The sequence below is a fragment of the Vombatus ursinus genome, unplaced genomic scaffold (genome assembly GCF_900497805.2).
Source record: "Vombatus ursinus unplaced genomic scaffold, bare-nosed wombat genome assembly UNPS02009835.1, whole genome shotgun sequence".
Lineage (NCBI taxonomy): Eukaryota > Metazoa > Chordata > Mammalia > Diprotodontia > Vombatidae > Vombatus > Vombatus ursinus.
The window spans coordinates 6,216,831-6,240,604 of record NW_020949613.1 but is presented as its reverse complement, the minus strand read 5'-3'; the positions used below and the strand labels follow the sequence as shown (position 1 = coordinate 6,240,604).

Here is a 23,774-nt window from a genome sequence, read left to right as displayed (position 1 = left end):
TTTTTAAGAAAAGCTTTTAACAGAGTAGGAGGTGGGGAAAAGCCAGATTTTGTAAGAGGTGCTGGAGTGATAGAGTAGTGAGATAATGGAAACAGTCGATGTAGATTAGTCTTTCTAAAAGATGGACATAAATAAAAGAGAGCCATGAAACAGTACAAATGGGTGGAATCAAAGAAAGAGTAGTTTAGGAGAAATTTAAGCATATTTTCTTGGCCAAAAGTAAGTTGCTAATGTAAAGGCAGAGCTTTAATATAACAAGAAAGTTGATGGGACGTGGTACCAGAGAAAATAAAGGCACTAAAGGCACAGGACTAAAGGCACATAATGGAGTAGGGTCGGTCTTAGAAAGAAAAAGTGGTAGAGAAACAAAGTAAAGATATAAATACACCTCAAGTAGAAAAGAGAGAAATGGAAATGAGAGAAATTAAGGGAGAACTCGGGTATCTACAATGAAAAGATTTTAAAACTTGCTGTGAAAAATGATAGGAAACCAAATGAAGATGAATTAAAGAAATGCTAACCACCCCAAATGAAAATAAATCTATGAAAGCATTAAGCTTAGAAAGTTATCAGTAAAATTTGGGGGAGAAAAATTTTCATATAAATGAAATGTGTGTAATATTGTATTCACCTAAGTCCACAATTTCAAACATTTCTTCCGTTTGTTTAAACTCTAGTAAGTTATAAAGAATTGAGCTGTACTAATGTTGATATATAAACTTTCATACTTTTCAAGCACTCAATGTCAACTATCAGTAAAAGTATGGCTTGCATACTGATGATGATGCTCAACTTGAAGGCAGAAGGCTTGAGGTTGACTCAAAACTTCAAACAGACACTAGCTGTGTGACTAGAAGCAGGTCACAACTTCTCAGACCATTAATTCTCTTATCTATAAAACACAAGCTACCCACTTTAAAAGTTTATGTGAGAAAAGCACTTTGAAAATCTTAAAACATTATGTAAATGTGAGTTTTCCTTTTATTATTAGAGAAAAATCTTGTGCTTAAATTAAGTCAAGAAAGATGTATATACTGTTCTTTCTTTATATAAGTGGATCATTCTGCAGGCCTCTACATAAAGCAATTTTTATGAAATGTCAATTTGCCCACAGAAACGGGGAAGAAAAAGAGAGATTCCAGTGGCAGTGGAGATGGTGTCTTTGTAGACCATTCTGCTTCACTTAGAGGGTTTGTGTTTTGGTGGAGGGGTGAGAAGCTGCAGAGAACCAGGTTGAGAGGAAGGAGTTGCAGGAGTAGAGAGACAGCACAGTATTGTACTATAAAATTAACATAGGTGTTTTTTTTTTGGAATGCAGAATTTCTTAAGTAAAGTTGAATTTGTGTAATGTGAATTTACATAAAGTGAGAACTCTCTTACTTTCTTTAAATATAAATCAAGCCAATATTTCAACACAGAATCAGTGAGCTGTAGATACCAAATGCACTTTAGTCCAACTATAACTCACATGCATACAGATGGCAAAATCAGCAGCATCTTTTCTCTTACTGCAGCGTGGATGAAGGAAGAAGCATCCAATCCTATTGAGGTAATTAAAGATCTTGCAATTGACTGGAGGCTTCCAATTTGTATTTCCTCCTAAGATTTTAATGTTAAAAATTCAAAAATGATAGTCAAATTGCAGAAGAAATGGCCAAAAAGTTCCCCTAAATTTCTTTAAATATATGAAAAAAAATCTAATATCAGAAACTAAAATTAATGATACTGTATCTATTACTAAACTGTCATTTCTTTACTTTGTGGAAGAAATTATATTCTATACTATATTTTAAAAGCGTAAAGGATTACAAATTCTATTTTTGAGTTTTGACCTCAATATGATATAAACATGATAGTAAATAACAGCAAAATAGTAAACAATAGGTTTCATAAAATTCTTTGGGGGAGGAAATCGGATATTAAAATAACTTCTCTCTGAAGATCAGGAGAGTAGATGCAGAGATATATTTAACAGAATGAGGGGAGACTTGTTAGCCCTGAGGTTTTACGGGAAGTTTGTTCATATAATAAACCAACCAAGTGGCAAAACTCAAACTTCAGTGTTTCAGTACTAACATAAAATGGAATTTTGGGCTCTGATTATATCAGAACCAAGCAAATGATCTCTAGATTCCCAAATACAGCTGAAGACATAAGAGAAATTAACAAGACAAGATACTTTAGGATCAACAAATTTGAATATAGCTAAGATTATTAAATATCAAATATGATTCTCAAAACACATAAAAGATACTTGAGATACTAAAGGCTATGACAAATAAGATTTCAAAGCAAATTGCTTATTTTTGTAATCCTATTAATAATAGGAAACAATACTTCATAAACTCCTCAATAAAATCCACACCACTAACAAAACTCAAGAAATTTTAATAATTCAATGTCAAAATGTTCCTATAGAAATAACATATTCGGTACATAGCTGTGATTGCAATCAGTACAGAATAGTAAAACATTAACTTTAAAACACTGAAAGCTTTATTTATTTATTTGCCATTTTGAAAGAACACTACTTTTAGTATATCAGAAAGACCAAAATAACTTTGGAGTTGAAAGGCACCTCTGAGGTAATATACTCTAACACTTTCATTTCACAGATGAGGAAACTGAGGATAGAAGGGATTAAGTGATTTGCCCAAGATGAGATAGTTTGTTAAGGAAGAGAGCCAGGATTTAAACCTAGATTTTTTGACTTCCAAATCCAACACACATTCCACTATATCAAAACTGTAGCACCAGACTCAGAGTCCTACAGAATTAAATTCTAGTCCTGGCTTCTCCAATTCAGCAAGTCACACAATCTTTCCTAGACTTACCTTTATTGGTATAGTGGGCATTCTCTTTCCCTGCTTGCCTCAAAGGGCTTTTACATATAAGAATGCACTTATCAAACTCTAATATGCTATAAATACAATGTAAATTATTAGCAGTAGCATCAGTAGTGGCCGATGACCATGATGGATGGGGTAGGATGGTGAGGAGGGGAAAAATTATCCTAGAGAACCTCATTTGTGCTCAAATTCCTCAGAGTTTTCAGGTTCCTGCTGGGAAAATCCACTGGTTGGCCTGTAATAACATGTCATGGTGCTTCAATTCCTTGTTTTATCCTTGATCCAGAGCCTTTGAGTTCTTCCTACCAATTGTAAACTCTAAGAAGCTCATGCACTAAAGCCAGATCCTCTAATTAGCAAAGAATTAAATCCAAATGTCTCTAGAAATGTTGAGAACTTTACTATTAACTAATAAAGATTTAATTCTAAATAATGTTCCTAAGATTTTGAGAGCATTACTATACATCATCTAAATGAAGCTCCTTAACTTTGTTTCGCATTACTATTTCTCTATACTTCAAGGAAATTTCTTAAGATTTATATAATCAATCAACACACAGTTAACACTTTACAAAAATAATCTATAAATTGGGGATTCAAATGTGAATTGTAGAAAAATAATCATTATACAATGCCTCATTTCAATCATGTAGCTGAGTTCCATTGCAGAAAGGTTCAAAAGCAGTTCCATTTAAGTGGGTCACATTTATTTAAAGCAAGGGAGATATATCCAACTTTCATTGTTAACTTACCTTGAAATCCCCAGACAAAGGTTCCCTGATTAAGGAATCCTGGTAGATGACCAAAAAAGTTTGACCAATTATCAAAATCCACAAAGACTATATGAGTCATGGTTCGCAAGTAGTCCAAATCTGGTAGCTCAACATCTCCTTCATCTGGTAAAGACACATAGACACGGTCGCTGTCAGTAAGAATTTCCCTAAAACTTTTTAATTTTTCAGTATGAAATCTTAGCAAATTAAGACCAAAAAAAAAATGTATGTACGTGTGTGTGTGTGTAAAATTTCCCCATACTACCTAAAAGAGAAGTAGCTGCATCATTTGTTGTACATAGTACAACAAACTAATGGCAATTAAATTCTTAGGTATGCAACATGGTTAATATGCCGAGTCAGAATCTGATTTCATAACAATCATGTTATTACCTTTTTTAGCAGAATAATAATTTTTTAACCCCATCTTCATTTTTCCCCCTTCCCTCATCCTAGTTGTCTTAGGGCTTCTATTTCTGCTAAAAGCCTCCAGAACTAAACAGATGGTTAATGCCTTTTGTAAAGTAATCTTGTGAACTAGCTAAGATGAAGAATGGTAGTGCAATAGAAAGATATACTAGCTTTGAGGTTAAAGGATTTGGGTTCAAATTTTTCCTGACATTTACTATTTATGTGATCTTGGGGTTTTATGTGTAAAATGAGGGGTCTGAATGAGATGACTCCTAAGGTGTCTTCCAGTTTTAAATCTATGATACTATCTGAAAAAAAGGCACTTAAGAATGAATGGGGGGAAAGAATTATACAATTGAAGATGGCAGTATACCACTAATTTTAATTTTCTGTTTCATACTCTTAAATTATGGATCCATTGGATGTTTCATCAATGGGACCAAAACATTTATGCTCATTCCTTGCTATCATTTTAAATCCCATTGCTAAATCATTTTTTAATATGCAGAAGTTTTCCCTCCACATTAAACATAATGGAAACATACCCACCAGATTACATGAAGAGTACTTGTACTTTTAAAAATGACTTAAAAAGTATTCTTTATAGCTAAAAATTGAAACCAAAAACACAGGCTCCTAAAAGGCCTTTCAAAAATCAACTGGCTCATTCCAAGGCTTGGATGCTGTTAAAAATGACAACAGTAACATCCAGCAAAATAACTTTTAAACTCTAAAAGAACATGGACAAAAATCCCAAACTAATTTCCTTTCCTGGAGAATTTCCTGTGCCTTATTGAGAATCATGACAATGTTAGAAAGAAAAGGCTGTATGATAATACTTACTCTTTTAAAAAAAACCAACATGTACAATCCAAGTCCCTTAAGTTTGGAGTTTGGTTAAGAAAAGCAAGTAAATGAGAGATAATAAAGGAAGCCCAGTTACTATAACCTGGCTGATCAATATTAACTGAAAGCTTTAATTTTTTTCTCATATTTCTGGTTTAAAATAGATGGGTTATGGTTTAGCTTTCATTATTTACTACATCACAGACCTTATTATTATCCAGTTGAACCATGTATTATATACTGTCTTATTGGAAACATGCTGATTGTTGTTACATATATATGTATATGTTTATGTTAAGTTTCTATACAATTGTATGAGATTTGCATAGACATTAAATCATAATTTTAAGGTCATACCTATATTTTGACAGCCTATGTCATTCTTAGCTCCTGAATCCATGTTTAGTAGTCTATTTGAAGGAGATTCTGAAATTTTTGGATAGCTTACGGCATGTTTCAGTTTTCTGTCTACACGTGCACCACTGGCACTAAACTTGAATTGGCTTAATTTTTCTGGTCCAAAGTGAGCTATGTTGGGTTTTTGTAAGAAGCAATGTTTTGTGTGAAAATGTTGCTGAGCACTCTCAGCATCGTGAAAACTTTTGCTGCAGACAGCGCACTTCACAAAGTACTGCTCTTCTTTATGATCTCTCTCTCCCTTGTGTCGTTTAAGAATATGGGTATTCATGTCTGCTACATTCTGTGCTGTTGCTGAACACCAACAGCAACGAAACCACAGATTACCTTTGTCAAGCAAGATCTGTAGACATCTACTGTGATCTTCCTTCCTGTTAGTTTTACAGATGTAACTCTCCCGGCAGCCACATGTTAACAAGTTACTTTTCTCCAAAACGGGGAAATCATCCTCATTTTTAATTGAAGTTTCAGACTTTTCTGATACAAACACATAGTCTACGCTGTGGACATCCTTATAGTGACTCAAAAATGCTTCCTCCACATCAAAAGTCAGATCACAGAGCCCACAGAAATATTTAATTTTTATGTCACTGTCATGCTGGTCTTGGCAGTGTCGGTATAATGTCTCTATCTTGTGAAAGGACTTTTTGCAATGGTCACAGCTGTACCTATGAAACTGATGACTTGTTAAACACATACAGTGATGTTTAACACTTTCCTGGGAGTCAAACATATCTTCACAAATTCGGCACTGCCATTTTCCTCGTGGAGGGCTTTCTGGAGGGGACTGAAGAACAGGCATAATAGTTGAAAGACTACTCCTGTTAACAGGGCTACTCATCAATGTCTTAGAAGAGGATGGCAAAGGTTCCTCTTCTTCAGCATCTTGCTCATAAAAATAAGTGTGTCCACGATGATATTCAGTCACATGAGCCATAATAGTCTCTTTTCTCCGTAATTCCTTTTTGCATGTCCGACACCAAAAAAGAAAGTTATTTAAATGTGCCCCTCCATGAAACCGACTCATGTGCAAACGCATAACACCTGCATCTTCAGACACTTTCCCACAGACTACACATTTATGGCACATTGTATTTGCTGAGAATACATGCTTTTCTGCTGCATCTTCACTCAGGAACTTTTGTTGGCATTCACAAAACCAGACCGACTTATTTTGTTTTGTATGTACTGCACCTTCACTATTTTGATCCTCCAAGTTTTTCTTCTTCTTTGGAGTAGCGCTGCATGCCTGTGTCCTTGAATCTTTATTGGATAGCGTCCTTTTAAGTGATGAAAATTTTGAATGCTCTAGCAGGAGGCGCAAATCAGAGGGAGGTTTGTTACCTCCATTGATGTGACAATACATCAAGATGGATTCTTCCATTGAGGCAATGACTCTGACTTTGTGTCCTGAAGTCTGCTTGTGACTATTGGTACTGCTCTCATCCACAAAGAGTTCACTGCAACTTAGACAATAACCTCTTGCTTTGAATCGCTCTGCAACCTGGGAGACACTCTTCTCAGCTACTGCTACAGGACCCGCATTTCGACAATGGACTCTGAATTAGACACAAAAGATAAAACATCTTTATACACTAGTTTCTAAATTTTGTAATTATACAAGTTTCATATAGCACTTAGCATAGTACAACATGAACAAATAAAATACTTTTTAATTAATATACAATAATGACATTAAAACACCTCAAGATTCCTGTATTGCTTATATATTGCCTGTTTCTATGGAAGATGTCAAATAGAATGGAGACGATTGACACATATAAGAGAACTGTAAAAAGCATCAAATATATATATGTAACTAGACATATTACATATTGTTATATATAACATAAATGTATTATATATACATAATATATAATATTTATAAATACTATATATTATATATATTATATTAAACTATTCTTGAAGAATAAGCTGCTTTAATATGTGAGCATTTTCTTGGGTAACAAGATGGCTTATTTTGAAGAATTAATATAGGCTAGAATGGTGGTAGTTTAAATTCCAAACTTACAGGGGAAAAAAAACAAAATAAGTAAGAATAGGATATGGCTGCTGAGGAGAAATGGCTAAACAAATTGATGTCTGTTTGTATAAAAATATAGATAAATATAATTCATGTTTCTATTACCTTCCTTACCACTCATTTTCTATTTAATTTCCTCAACATGGATTTTCACCTCTCCTATCCCTATTCTAATGAAATAGAATTATCCAAATGACCTTTTCTTGATTTTCATTCCCTTTTACCATTCCTCAAGTATTTTTTTAATACTGTTCTGTTCTCACCCCTTTCTCCCAATTAAAATCTTCTCATTTTAGGGAGAGGTGAACTTCCCATTGCTCTGGCCAGTTTTGATTCTCCAAATGTAAGTAACCCAAAAGATTCAGTGTTCAACTCTTTGAATATTTTTTTCTTCTTATAAATCTCATTCATTCTTTTTCCTTTAAGCAAATACCTTTATCAATATTTGCCAAGTGTCCATCTCCAAACTCGATTTTTCTCTACAAGTCCCATAATAACACTCCCTACCTCTTGTGGGACAGACATTTCCACTTAGATATCTTCCTACAAACTTCAAGCTTGGAGCCTCTTCCCCAACCCCACACTCCAAAAACCAGTTTTGCCATGTTTGCCATATCTCTCTCCTCTCCTTTTCCATTCTCCCCACAACCACTCTATGGTAAGGACTACCATGGGGGAAAGTAAATAGTAAAATTTATGGGAAAAAACTGATGCACTGATTTTTATCAGTTTATAGTGGCCTCTCTAGAGATATTAGTTTATTATTCAAAACATAATAATTTGCTTTCCAACTTTGATGATAAGTAAAAAATACCACAAAATTTGTCACTCATGAAAACTTTGAAAAAATATCTTCCCATTTCACATATCTCATTACAACATTTGCTGATGGTCAGGGGGTGATTTCCACAAAATGTTCTGGCTATCTCAGCACAAGCATATAATAATAGGGTTGAAAGTAACTTTGGAGAGATCATCAAGTTAAACTCCTATACCCAGCAACAGATAAGAATTGACCCTATCTCTGCAAAGCTTTGTCCAAGGTACCTCGACTTTATGAATATTCCTCCTAACAAATAACCTAATTAAAGTCACAGTTTTAAGGCCTATTTTTCTAAGAAATAAAACACCTGTTGGTCACTATCCTCTGTACACAATACAATAATAAATCACATTAAATAACCCATCACATGCTTTAAGGACTCAAGTTTCAAATCAGTTTTCTTTTCTTCAGGTAGAATAATCTATATTCTTTTACTCTTTCTTCAAGGTTATATTTTCCAGTCTTTAATTATTATTATGACTAGTCTAGCCAAATATCCTATTTCTGAAATAAGGCCAGTCTGCTGAAATCTAAACAATTCCTTCCTTCCTTCCTTCTCTCTCTCCCCTTTCCTTCCTCCCCCCCCCACGCTCCCAAAGGCTTTTTGATCTTTTAAAAATAACTACACTTTTCTTTTAGTTTCAATATGTCTCTATGACTTTTATATGATACAGTAGTGAGTGCTCTGCAGAAATAGCCACATTAAAATTTTCCTCTAATAAATTTCAAGAAGTGCATGGTAAGTGTTTTGAGTAGATGTATGCTCTAATGCTTCCTTCTCTAAGTATACTGAAATCTTTTAAGATAAACTTTTATTTATCTTGTTAGCTATCGAAAAGAAAAACTTTCTTAAAAACAGATGTTATTATATAACCTCTATCAAATCATTTACTGTCTCAGGAAGGGGAGAGGTGAGGGAGTGAGAAAATTTGAAACTCAAAATTTTATATAAAAAAGGAATGTTAAGGGGCAGGTAGGTGGCGCAGTGGATAGCGCTCCTGGCCATGGAGTCAGGAGGACCCAAGTTCAAATCCAGCCTCCGACACATGACACTTACTAGCTGTACATCCCTGGGAAAGTCACTTAACCCCGATTGCCCCTCAAAAAAAAATGAATGTTAAAAATTATCTTTACATGTAATTGGAAAAAAACAAAATACTACCTACTAAAAAGGGAAAGAACTGTTAAACAGATGTATAAAATGATTTTACATATTACACACACATATTTCTGTCTGATGATAGCCATTCTCTAGTGTGAGGGGGAATGAAAAGAAATTTACATGATAATTTTATTATATATTTTAAAGCAATGGCAAGTTGTACATAATAGTTTCTTGTGAAATCTTATCTTTTTTATTATACCATGTTATGGAAATGGACATTTTTTTAAAAGGGGATGTTATTTAGCTTCATATGATACAAAACAGATACACAGAAACATGCTAAACTCCCCCATCCATTCAAAAAGATTCCTCTGGAGCAGATGGTGTCTGAATATAGACTGAAGCACTCTTTATTTTTCTTTGGGGTTTTTTTTTGGTCCATTTTCTTTCACAACATGACTAACTACTATGAACATGTTTTGCATGACTACACAAGTATAACCTATATCGAACTGCTTGCCTTCTTCAATGAGGGGGTGGGGGTGGGGAGAAAGGAAAAGAAAGGAACTCAAAAGTTTTAACAAATGCTTTAAATTGTTTCTACATGTAACTGGGGAAAAAAAAATATGATTCCTCTGATACTTTAGCTCATAATAATGTTGCCTGTTCCACTTAATAATGTCATTATGTAGTTATTTCATTTTCTACACGTATGTTTTTAAAGGTCCTAGAACTTATAACTTCTTCCTATACCAGTTTTGCAATGTTTGCCATATCTCTCTCCTCTCCTTTTCCATTCTCCCCACAACCACTCTATGGTAAGGACTACTATTGGGGAAAGTAAAGTAAAATTTATGCGAAAAAAAACTGATACACTGATTTTTATCAGCGTACAGTGGACTTATAATTGGTCTTATAACTTCTTCCTATCCCCCATGACATCTAGCAAAGAGTGACAAAAACAAATATTCTCACATTTTATCCTCACAACCACCCGTGGAGACAGTGCTATTATAAATTCATCATTTTATGGAGGAAACTATTTTTTACATAGGTAGCAGAGGTTAAGCAACTCTCCTAGAATCACACACACAGCTAGTAAAAGTGTGAGGCTGAATTTAAACTCAGGAATTCTTAGAGCCCAGATTCAAAGTGTTTTTATCCTCTGGGCACCAACCTAGGTGCCTCTAAGTAAAACTAGTAACTTTCTAGATCAATTGCTTTAGAGTACTTTAACTACGTAAGACATATTTAAAAAGACATGAAATTTAGGAATTAAACTAACTTCTTCATGTAGGAAGGAACTTAAAAATATTCAGTTTCACCACTGTTCTCCCAATTTGCCAGGTTATCCTATCTATAAAGTACCTACTCAGAAGCACATCTTCATTAGCATCAAGTAAGGTTAGAGCTTCTGCTAGTTGGCAGTTAAAAATCATAATTAAAACTTTTCTATTACTTGAGTCATACTTACCTGAAATGGGCTGTAAGATCCATGTGAGAACGTAATGTTTTGTGGCAGGCCATGCATTTCACTTGAAAGGGGACTTCCTTACAGAGAGCTATCAAAAGTTTCTTTGCAAAAGATGGAAATGGTATAGGACATATTTCCTTGTCATCTGGGAGAAAAATGGACAAAATAAATTACAAATATCCCTCAAATCCTCACATAGACAACATAAAGTAATTATATTTTAAGGAATTCAACTTTTTAGTCTATATAGGAAGAGACATCAATCTTACAAGAATTTGAGGCATTTAACTGAAAGTAACCTAAGTTCAAGTACTACAGATACAAAAAGAGAGACCAAATAGTTTCTTTTCATTTGTAAGAGTAAATTAATTTTATTCACTGAAAACTGAAGTTTTCCTAACTTTCTGAGTTCTCAAAATATTGCATAGTGTTAAGCAGGCTATAATTCTCTTCTGAACTGGAGGTTATTAAGAAGATACATAACACAAATAAACTGGTCTTCTGACAGAATTTTAAAAGAAGACCAATAATAGTCGAGTACCAAACCTCAGACACTAACAAGAGCTCATGTGATCATGTAAGCCAAAACTTCTGAGTCTCAGGTTCATCATTAGTAAAATGGGGATAAAAATACTTCCTAAACACAGTAGAAAAATATACTTGGCCCATGGAATCTGCCCTCAAGGGTCATAAGTCTGGCTTCTCACCCAAACAAGAAAAAACATGTTTCTGTTACCATATATAGTAGTTACATAGTAGAATATATGGTAAACTAAAGTAACGAACCCTCTTTACCGTGTTGATCTTAGAAGCAGCAAGTCATTTCCCCTTCTGAGGCTCAGTTTCCTCATTTGTAAAATTGGGGGGGGGAGAAAGAGAGGGAGAGTTGGACTAGTTTATATCTAAGATTCCCTTCCACAGCCCTAACATTCTGTAAGTTTGTTTTTACTAATCTTTACAACTTCCCTAATCCTTCCTCACCTCCCCCAACCTGCCCACAGACCTGTTGTTATACATACTAGGCCCTCAAAAGAAGCTTGCTGAACTAGATTAAATAGTGGTAAAAAATATAAAAACAATATAAATGAACATACCACCCAGTTTAAAACTCTGAAGAAAATGATTTTTTCCAGACATATGCCGCAAACATTCATCCTTGTTGCTAAAAAGAAGGAAGCAATTTGGACATGCAAAGCACTGAATAAGCTGGGGAAGAAGACTGGTTTTATGTCCATCAGCTGCAGCTGCCTAAATAAGATAAAACAGTTTATAGATTATGCAACCAATTTGTCAAATTCAAGGATTAATACTTAAAAGACAATTGCTTAAAATTATTTTAGTTAGCTTTCTATAGGTTTTATGATATAAGCAATTTATATATTCCATAAGCACATATAAACATCAAATAAATTTTCATTTATATAACCTGATTGATTTAATGTGAAACAAAAAACTAAAATTTAGCAATATTACCACACTTTATGTTAACATTGTAACAGAATTTTCTTTAGTTGCTCCATCGATTGACTACTAATCAATTTAATTCTAGACACATTAAACATGCCAATGTGCAGTTTTATCAATTGCATAACAAGATTTTCAACACTGAAGTGAATACTAACATATATAACGATTACAACAATACTTTCTTCCACAAAGCAATTTTGTACTTTAAAGATTCCTAAAAGAAAATATCATCTGGCAAGTGTCACTATATTCATCAACATGTGATTCTGGTTTCTTTCCCTAGCTCTGGGCCTCAGTTTTCTCACTTGTAAAAAGAAGAGGGTTTAGAGTAGTTCTCCAAAATCTTTTCCAGTTCTAGATCTGTATTCTGAGTATTTAGGCATGAGAAGATAGCTTGTGTAAAAAAAACTAAAACAAAAACAAAAAAACCCACTGTAGAAATGGGAAATGAAATGTACTGAACAAAGAACATAAAAGTTTGGCTGGAACAGTTCATGAAGGAGTACTGTGAAATAAATAATTGTAGAAAAGCTTAGATCCAGCTTGAGAAAGGCACTTAAAAAGCCGGAGTAATTGGCATTTTATCCTTCATAATAGCCACTGGAACTTCTGGAACAGGAGAATGACATGATTCGATATGCACTTTTAAGATTAGTGAGTTAGTAGTCTTGGCTGGAGAAAAAGACCAGTCAATTAGGATCCTGACCCTACATTCTAAGTATACACTCTGTTATCATAAGTTCACATACTGTTTCTTTAGTAAATTGAAATACGTTTAGTTAAACTTTTAAAGGAAGTAATTCATTAAAAAATTTTTCCCATTGACACCAAGAAAAATCCTATTTGTAGTTGCTTTATTGGCCAGAAGAGGTCACTAGAGGATTTTCTGAAAGCTCACTTTTCTCAAATACAAAATCCATTTTCTATCTGTAGTCTCTTTTCAGCCTGGAAGAAAGTGAGCTTATTCCAAACACTGATAAGATAGGCATCCTCATAAAATTTAGGATCTTAACTCACTTGGGCAGCTTTTTCAGTCAGAATGCCTACACTCCTTATTTGCTTCCTTTCAATCTTTTTAACTGTTTAAGACAATAAGGATCATTTAATTAGCTCAAGATGAGAAGCACTTAAGAATAGTCTATTGCTGCCATTGCTATAGGCTATCTTTGGCAAGAGAGAAATAAATTATCTTTCTTCTTTATCATCTTGCTCTCCAGAATTATTGTTGCTTCTGTCTCCTGATATTCTTATAAAGCCTTCCATTTTGGAGGTTTCAACAAATGTTAAGTGCATACTTAACAGGGTGCTATGCTAAGTTCCTCCTTCCAAGGAGTTTATTATAGGCAGATCTAAGATATATACATATGTATTCATGAGGTCAGAATATGAGGCAACTAGAAAAAGACAGAGAAAAAAGTGCTCTAGGAAAATTTAAGGTGGGAGCTTTTTGAAGAGTGGTTAAAGAAAAGCTTTATTGAGATATTATGTAGCACACCTGATCTGAGCTTTAAAGAAGAGGGCCTGCATAGGACAAGGTCAGAGAGGTTACATATTTATAAAGTAAAAATAAATGAAAGAATAGCTGTGTCTGTCATGTTAGGGCTTTACAGAAGAAATGTAATTCCTAAGTCTTTTTAAATTAGTTATCCCAAAATAATTTTACAAGTATAAAAGCATTAATTTGATTAATTTTGTAGTTCAGTCAGTTGGGGTCCCCCCCCAACAAGCTATCTTATCATGCCTAAACACTCATAATAGAACACAGATCTAAAGCTGGAAAGAATTCTGGAGAATGACTCCAACCCTCTTCATTTTACAAGTGAGAAAACTGAGGCCCAGAGCTAGTAAAAGAGACTAAGATCAAAGCTTTGAAGGTAAAATGAGGAGGGAAGGGAACGTGAGGTGTCATGAGAAACAAAGTTTCTCTGTGCAAGGGGGAGACTGAAAGGTTTTAAGGAAAAGTATAAATACTAACTGCCTCCTTATGATAGTTATTTTCAGGAAACCAATGATGTTTGGTCAGATATGCCCTTAGTACCTATCATATTTTCTAGTGTTCACGAGAATAAATCAACAGAACTAATATGATCAATCTTGTCCATGAGGATTATGAAAAGTAATAACATGTACTAAAATTCTAAATTCCTTTGATTTGCTGGCCCTCTTGTTGCTATCTATCTGTTGAGACAAAGGCACAAAACTTCATATTTGCCTTAAAAAGGTTTAGAAGTAGCTAAACTATACAGTTCAATGGACCTCTCTCCTCGGGAAGGAAATCTCCAATCGTAATATTCTAAACCCACATCAACAATCCTAAAATTAGTTATGTATATCACCAAGTGCTGGGTAGAAATAAAAACCCTATGATGTGATGAATTATGTAATTTTCTATCATTTCAAAACTCAGTTTCAAGTATGATAAAAAAAACATCACAACCTGGTTCACTGTTATACAGATCTCACTAGAAAAGGGTGGTTAAATCCTATCCCAATGCCACATAAATAAGATACAATATAGCCTTTTCTCAGACCAGCTTCTAAATAAAAAGTACAGAACATTCTTTTAACATGGCCCATGAGATTGCAAAGTATGTATGAGAGTGGGGAGAGAACACTGGATTCATTGCAAAATGAACCTAAGACCCCAGAGTCAGGAGGCCTGAGTCCATGTCCCAGGTTCTGCTGTAACCTCACTTTCAACTTGGGAAATGGGCTTAACCTCCCTTGCCTTCAGTTTCCTCACCTGCAGATCTGCAATATATGGGGACTGGAACAGATAATCTCAAGATCATAAACATTCGACGACTATGATAATGCTCTATACTTATAGCTCCTGCTCATTATTATTCTAACCTTCCATAAAAGTTCACATTTTTTTGATGCCCAAGGCATAATTTAATTTTAAAAATGAAAAATTAAGAGCTATGAAAAAATACACTGACTCCATATATTTCATAGAAAACAGAACACATGTCCTTCCTTACCTTACAGAGGTTCTTACCTTAGCAAAAAGGTGATCACTATATTGCTGCTGGGTAGCAAATTTTTTATAACATATTACACATGCAAAGGAATTGGTGAGAGGTCCATGCAGTGTAATTGTTGGATCACATGGAGAATGATCAAACCTGCAAAGTAGCAGAGATTTGTATAAAAGTTTAAGTTTCACACTCAAACATTTCAAGGATTTATTAAATACCTACTTATGCTATACGCCTGTGCCTTTAAGGATGGATGTAAACATAAAATTAAAGTATTTGCCCTCAAGAATCTTGCCTTTTAAGCATGGAGGGGAGAGAAGCAACATGTATAAAAATAAGTCAATATAAACATAGGCAAAGTAAATAAAATTTAACTTTGAACTTTCACAGGAGACATACTAAAATGTGACTGGGGGAGATCAGGAAAGATTTTTCATAGATAGTAATATTTGAGATGTCCCCCAAGCTAAGTTGCCTAATCTATAATGATAAAAGAGTTTTGTAAAAGCTATCTGCAAGTTATAAAATTACTTTCTTACTGAACATTATTTAAACTAGGGCTCAGTATCAAATTAACATTCAAACAGTTCATTAGCCTTCCCATTCTTTACCAAGATCAGAGGGAAGTAGCATCTAAGGGCTGTTATGACTTAGCTTTGATACAGAATATATGTAGAATTTTATTCCTATAAAATAGATGATGAATAGAACTACTTGGTATATACTGATTAAACACATGTAGGTATGCAATTTCTTAATTCTCTCCAGATTTCTCTGAGTTTATTTATACCACATTAGTATCCTGAGTCTATGGTGAGGCACCAGGACCTGGCACATAATAGTCCTCATTCATCTTTTTCTGGTTTCCTCCTTCAGAACAAGCTCTAGACCTGGAACCCCTATCCTGAAAGTAAGGGACCTAGGTTCCATAATTACTAAGAACAGGTCTGTATTGTTACACCTCTCTGAATCTGCAAGAAATCTGGACAGAAATCAAGACAGAGGGAAGTAGAGGGAGAGAATCTGGCACCTACATAATTTCCAGAATTTACTTTGCCACTGTCCAGGAGGGGTAAAACACACTATCAGTGGCCTATCTAACCCAACCAATGTGTCTAACAAGAAGGCTACTGAGGTCCTGTTCCATAAGCAAATAACAATGGCTCTTATAATGATCACATCTTTTGGCAGTGGTGTGGTTTGTGTCTTGCAGGCTGTCCATAACTCCCTTATTTAAGTCCCTCTATACCTCAAAGTCATCTCACATTGAAATCATTAAGAAAACCAGGCTTGAAATACAAAGAGTTTTATATCTTTCCTTTTAGGAATTTTTTATTGTGTATAAAAGGATATATCCTTAATTTTGTTCTCAATAAAAAGAATAAAAACCCAAGAGGGCTTTTAAGAACAAATAATTTTAAAACTCTTTAAAATCATACCTGAGTCAAATATGCAGAATTTGGATTAGTTTTCAACATATCATTGTAAAAAAACAATAAATAAAAATCTATGAATTTATCAAATATCTAAATATTTGAAAATAAAGATGTACTATTTTAAAGCCAAAAAAACACAAAAATAAAAACATTAATATTGACTACCTCAAATATGTATCAGAAAATAACTAATACGACAATAAAAACTCAATGTAACACAATTACTTGTATTTTATTCTGAACGCTGAGAAAATGTTACACTGACCTTTTCAAATGACCCAAGAGAAGGTGCCCATTGTCAAATTCTTTGTTACAATACATTATGGGGCATGAAATAGGTTTGCTGGACACTGGCATTTGGCTTGCTCTTCGAATTGGACCTCTTCTTCCAGAATTAATTGTGCCTGTTTTAAGTCCTGCAATGGAGCAATTACTGGATTTACATGAAAACAGTCATTAAATATTTCCATACTGTGCACAAAACTTTACAAATAATAAAAACTTCTAAAAAATGTTTTTCTGGTAGCAAGCAGATATATTGATATACGCCCTTATTTAAAGAAAGGAAACTGTTTTAATAGCTTCAAAGAAACACTCTGACATTTTCTATTTAAAATATTTGTCTGAGATCTTCTGCAGAATTGTAATTTTAATAACAAAAGGCCTCAATGATTCATTCAACATTTAAAAATCCAAAATATTCAGAAAAGTTAGGATTTTGGAAAATGCTTACAATTCCAATGAGACCCTCCCCCCCCTTAAAGTTTAGGGAGGATAAAAAGCACAAACACACACAAAAATATATCTTTAGTCTCTATTATACAATAATTTTTCAAAAGTTATTTTTTGCTTATAAAAGGTTTTTTTGTCTCTCCTATTGTTTTCCTCTTAACAAATTAAGCATTTAGTAATTTTTTTAAGCAAATTTACAAGATTCAGTTCTTTTAGAAGGCCTAGGAAAAAATAAACCTTCAGAGCACAACTGTCCAAAACACTTCAGAACAATACAGACAATCCTAGCCAAACAAGAAAAGCTACTCTTCAAGAGAATCCTGCCAGCCCTATTTGTCAAACAAACTGCATCTCACAGCTATCAAATTAAGTTCCAGAGAAGATCAGTAGTCTTCCATATTTTACAGACCAAAATTTGCATTATCAGCATGGTACCATGGTACCAGTAGAAAAAAGCACTGGCTCTGGCCCAAGTGTCAAGAGGACCTAGGTTCAAAACTAGCCTCAGATAATACATATCACCTGTGTGACATCAGACAAATTACATAACCTCTGAGTCTCAAAAGGTTTTCTTATCTGGAAAACAAAGGGGGTTGAACTAGATAGCCCCTGGTGTCCTCTCCAGTTCTAAATCTATGATCATAGGAGTAAACTTCATGCAAGCCAAACTGGAGGAAAGATCTATTTCTCTGCTTCTCTTCTTATTTAGTCCCTTTACCTTTCTTTTCCTACCCACCCTTCTTACCAATTTTCTCCTTGAACCTGTAACTGTCCAAGAGCATAAAAACATGACACAAAATTTCTGCACATAATTGTGCCAATTTCTAACACTGAAGTGTCATAAAAAATTTAGATATGCTTCCAGATATCACAGAATATAAAGAACTGTGAAAATCTGAAATGTTTGAATTAAAGAGCCATATTATATACACATAACCTATACTGTGTATCAAATAATAAAAATGGCTTTATAAGCTCATTAAACACAATCATCTCTATTTTTGTGCTCTTCGAAACTTATTAAAAGGCAACTGGGTGGCACAGTGAATAGAAATGGACCTGGAGTCTGGAAAGACCTGAGATCAAATGGCTCCAGACACTACTACCTGTCTGACTCTAGGCAAGTTACTTAACCAATGCACCTCAGTTTCCTCAACTGTAAAATTAAGATAATAATAATAGCAGCATGTATCTCCTCCCAGGGCTGTTTTGAGGATAAAATGAGATACTTGTAAATTATTTTGAGAACTTTAAAGCATTATATAAATCATACATACACTTGTATATGTATACATTATGTACTCACTGTGACTAACAGGTAAAGGTGGTATAATGGAAGATATGACTATATTTTGAGTCAGTTCAAATCCTGAATTCAAATCCCACCCCACTACATCTTTGAGCAACTGTGAGCTTAGGCAAGTTCACTTTTTAACCTACCCCTTTCCCTGTACCTGATCCTAGTAGGTTGAAACTTGATGGCCTCTAAAATCCTATTCCAGTTCAAAATCTTTGAACCTATATATCTATGTGAAAGTAATTTAACAAGCTTTTAATAATTTCATAGATAAGAACAGTATTCCCTCTGAGAAACTTAGCAAGTAACAAATTTTGTAGACTGTTAGAGCTAGAAGGGATCAAGATCAATGAGATTATCTAAATCAATTCCTCCTCTATTGAGGGACAGAATGAGATGAAATTATTTGCCTAAACTAATATAGTTTAGCAAATAGCATTAAGCAGAATTTCAATCCAGGTCATCTTCTGATTCTATATACACTACCTCTTCGAATAAGCTTGCAATGTCACCGCCTATTTTCCTAATATGGGCCAAGTTTCTTTATTTCACTTACACAGAACTCATGGGGGCCCAGAGAGATGAGAAGGATCTTAGAGGTTATCAAATCTAACCTCCACTTTGTTTTACAGATGAAGAAACTAAGGCTCAGAGAAGTTAAGTGACTTAAACACTCACACAGCATCTAGCAAAGCATCTGAGACTGGGATCTGAGGCCAGGTCTTCCTCTTGAACTTTTTACTGTTACCGTGCTACCCTTCTCCAGGCAAACAACAAGTGGCATGAGTTTTTAGCTAGAACTACACTTTGTACTAACTTGGATATCCACAAAGTAGAAATGGTAGAGTGCAATTCAAGGATAATTTATTAAGCACCTACCACACACAGAGCACAAAACAAAACAAAAATGAAACAGTTCCTCCTTTAGAAAGCTTACAATGTCAATTTTTTTCCCATTGATTTTAAAGACAGAGAAAATGCAGTAAATACAAGACATTTAAATGAGCTCTAAAAAGTTTATTTTGTTAATGTCATGTTCATTTCATCTCTATGATTTTAATTTTTGGGACAACTAGACTGTGACAAGACCTAAGCTCCACTATTCCACACTGCCTTTTCCACCAAACAAACACCAGTGGAATTTTTAAATATGACAATATATGGTATTAACTAAAATATCTACAAAGTAGAGATAGTGTGCAATTCAACAGTTATTTATTAAAAAGCATCTATTATTATATGCAAGGCACAAAGACAAAATTGAAACCTGCCCTTTAAAATGCTTAAGTTTTATACTTTTTCCACCAATTTTTCCTCTGTCCACAGACAGAGGAAATAAATTTCTAGACACTAAATGAGCTCTGAAAAGGTTACTTTGTTAACCACAACATGTTCATTTCACATTCATCAGTTTACCTTACATTTTTAATTTTTCTCTAAGTATTTAATAGGCTCAAGATTATGACAGAACTTTCATTATTGCTCAGCCATGCTATGCTGATTATGTTTTCCAAGAGGACACTCTACATAACTACCAGTAATAATACCTCAGTGGATGAAATGGCAGAAAAAAATAGGGAAAAAGTCAACCAAAAAAATGAGCACTCTCCATGAAACAATAACCAATGACATAATTCAGCACCACAGCCCCTCCCTTTATAACTCAGAGCTTTGATTTTAATTAGTACAAACTCCAATTTTCAAGGTATACTGGTCCAATGGAATTGAGAGTGCTATAATTTAAAACTATAAGGGGAGTTCTAATGACTTATTAATGATATTCTCCCATAAAGAGGCCATAAGACTAGAATAAAGCATTACTTATAATAGCTACAAACTTTTAAAAAAAGGAAATAATCTTTTAGCTACTGAGAAGTGGGACTTTTCTCAATTAAAATAGGTCATTTAACTCTAGTCTCTCAAAGAACAGTTTCAACTACATTAATTTGCTTCACTCTTTCTTATAATATCATTATGCAAATGGCAAATAAAAAATATAGGGTAGTCTGCATCTCATTATGAATAATATCTAGCAATAGCCCCCAAAACCCATTTTCACAATGAAGATAAGGACTGAGAAACATATTTGATGTGAAGGTGATGGCTTGGAAATTAAAAAAAAAAAGGCAAAGTACTAACCTTAACCCCTAAGCTCATGCTTCTCAGTAACCGATCAGCCATCAATGAGCTAGGTACAACCTGATCCTATATAAAGCACCAGGTCTTCCATGCATCATAAAGCATGGCTAAATGACACATTTGCTCCCACTTGTCTGCTCAATGAAGGATATTATTATAGTCAGATGTAACTTAATTATGCCAATTCATTAATAAAGTTGTAAAAATCTAGATGCAAAGAATACTTACTTATTGTATGTACCATTATAACCTAAGACATTGAAATAGGCACCAAGAATTGGGTGCATGCCTAGATGTGAAGTTTTTGAGGTTAGATTTAAGAAGCCACAACGCATAATTCCCCAATATCTAACACTGTTCATAATAATAAATCTTTAGAACCTTTCATGGATGATGATTTCTCTGAAAATAAGCTTAGTTTTGGAATTTGAGTATCTGATATCTTGTACAATAGTATAACCAAATTCTCCTTCAAATATGCCTTTCAAATGAGTAAAAATACAAGAGGTCAACAACCCATAATCCTGAATGCCACCAGTAAAGCTGAGCAATGACTATAAGTACCAATAGAAGGCTGTAGGTAAATTGTTTCCCCTGCACAAAGTCAACTTTACAAATATAATGGATTCTACTTTCCAGAATAATTTCTGAGTGGAGTGATTTGATTTTTTTGAAAAAGGAATTTGTGAAAAGCTGAGGTTCTTCCCTATTACCATTTCCCTAATTCTAAACTTTAGATCTATAGCAGATATAACCTCAAAATTCATTGAAAATGGGCACTGTATAAAGAAATGTTTGTCAATTGCTTGCAATCACTTTGTTGAATTATTTAAACCAGAACCCACATGTAACTCTTATGCCTTTCTGGTACCTGAGAATCTTGAGATCCTTGCTCAACTTGGTTGAAACAGGTACTATATGTAAAAAAAAGTTTTCACCAAGTCAGACCTTTGAAAACTAGGCAAGGTATCTGGGTCCACTTCCCTGTTTCTATTAACGGTCCAAAGTAACCACTTATGGATGATTCTGTGGAACAGTGTTGCTTTCTACCAAGATTAAAAGATGTTACTTAACCTGGTCCCTTTTTAGTTATTTACACACACCATTTCCACAAGTTAACTATAAAGTTACGCAACAAAATCTGGGTGCAAACACTAATTATCTCAATGATGGCATATAAAAGACACTTGGCATTTCAAAACTCTTCAAAATCTGTCTCCAAACCTACCCCTCCAGATTCATTAAGCATGACTCTCCCGCATAAACTCACCTACCTATGGTCCAATTTAATTAGCCTTGCTGTTTCACATAGAAGATATTCTACCTTGTATCTCCATGTCTTTGCACAGGCTGCCTGTCACCTATGTCTGAAATGCACATACTTACTGGCACTTCTCAGAATCACTAGCTTTTGTTAAAGCTTTTCAGGCCCTAGCCAAAATTACCTAGTATACATTCACGTGTATATGTGTACAGAGACATATACACACACATGCACATGTACGTGTGTGTTTGTGTGTTGTGTGCATATATGGGAGGGGGAGAGGGATCTCAGTAGTACTGAATGAATTAAAAAACAAAAATCACAATTATGAGACATACATTTAGAAAACATACAATTTTTGTCTTTTTCAGATGGTTTTAACAAGTAGCTTTATTAAGTATTAAACATCTAGGTAAAATGACTATGTCAATAAATTATTCTGTGGACAAAACACTCAAAATCAGCAATCTTTCTACATCAACCACTGATAGGGTTAACACTTTAATGACTAAAGAAACCATTACTATCACTAAGGGTTGGGATAGAAGACTTATTTCTCCAAAACCACATGATTTTACCTCATGATGGATATCAAGTCAAACTTGAATTAAGATTATAAAATGTGAGCATTCAAAGGGCAACACATAGCATCTAGTCTCTCCCAACTGCTAGAACTCTTTCTAAGGTATTATACTGGCAACTTTTTAAAAATGAAATTTATCTTCCAAGTAGAGTTCAACAATTAATATAACAAAAACATTTTGATATTTTTGAAAAGTACAACTAATATGTAGGGTACATTTGAGATTCACAAATATGAACTAGTTTTATATACAAGTAGTCTGTGATTGAAAGTGGATTTTACAAATGGAAAAAAAAATAATGCGTGTGTGTGTGTGTGTGTGTGTGTGTGTGTGTATGTGTGTGCAGGAGGGGGGAGGGAGCCATTATGAGGTTTTACTTAAACCAGCTTTCAATGCCATATATGTTGATTAACAACTCAAGAGCACAAATATATTAGTTTACCAAAAATAAGTATGGTTCATAAAATCTTAATAATCCTCACTTTTCTCACTCTGAAAAAATACCTGGCATTTTTAGCCATTGGTCCACACACAATCTTGCTGCTTCTGTGTCACTACGGTCTCGAATAAACTCCAGTTCTTGTAATCCATGAGCATGCTGAAAATCTATTTTTTCCTAAAGATTAAAAAAAAAAATCAGATCAATGAATGATTATTATACTCTAGGTGCAAACGAAATGCTGTACATCATTTTTAAAAACCAATGATTTGTTATAAGTTATTGTACTATGCTAAGCATTTTTGAGATAATTTTTAAAAGGTGAATCTTTGATCTCAAATGTTCCTTTCTTAAAATAGAAATGGTTATATTAAAGTCACTGTCAATCATAAACAAGTCATCACCAAATTAGGAGGGAAAAAAAAAACCTAACTTAGGGTGCTAGACAGATAAAAGTTGATTGATTTTCTAATTGATGGGGTTTAAAAAAGTCTGGGGAAAAACGATGTAATTCTAAAAACGATCTTTTTCAGAAGGCCCCCTGAAAATTGTCAATAATTATGAACTTTAATATCTATCCTTTTTTAAAAACACATTTTTAAGTCAGGATAAAATGTCTCTGTCTCTATAATATTCAGTCACAAAGAACTGAAGCATTTTTAAGTCCAGAAGCTCCAAGTAAGCTACAGTTAA

General features: G+C 34.0%; 1 protein-coding gene across 5 annotated transcripts in view; it reads right to left on the bottom strand.

Moving 5' to 3' along the window:
- Positions 1 to 23,774, bottom strand: part of ZNF451 (zinc finger protein 451) — a 101,390-nt gene that overhangs the window by 16,743 nt on the left and 60,873 nt on the right. For 4 of the 5 annotated variants that reach the window (XM_027852954.1, XM_027852953.1, XM_027852952.1 and 1 more), the window contains exons 5-12: positions 23,147 to 23,258; positions 16,892 to 17,042; positions 15,211 to 15,337; positions 11,837 to 11,990; positions 10,743 to 10,887; positions 5,237 to 6,855; positions 3,602 to 3,745; positions 1,469 to 1,599 (exon numbers count right to left, since the gene is read on the bottom strand). In XM_027852954.1, coding sequence (XP_027708755.1) covers positions 1,469 to 1,599; positions 3,602 to 3,745; positions 5,237 to 6,855; positions 10,743 to 10,887; positions 11,837 to 11,990; positions 15,211 to 15,337; positions 16,892 to 17,042; positions 23,147 to 23,258 — 2,583 coding nt within the window. The remainder of the gene's footprint in view (positions 1 to 1,468; positions 1,600 to 3,601; positions 3,746 to 5,236; positions 6,856 to 10,742; positions 10,888 to 11,836; positions 11,991 to 15,210; positions 15,338 to 16,891; positions 17,043 to 23,146; positions 23,259 to 23,774) is intronic. The other variant, XM_027852956.1, reaches the window with a different exon arrangement.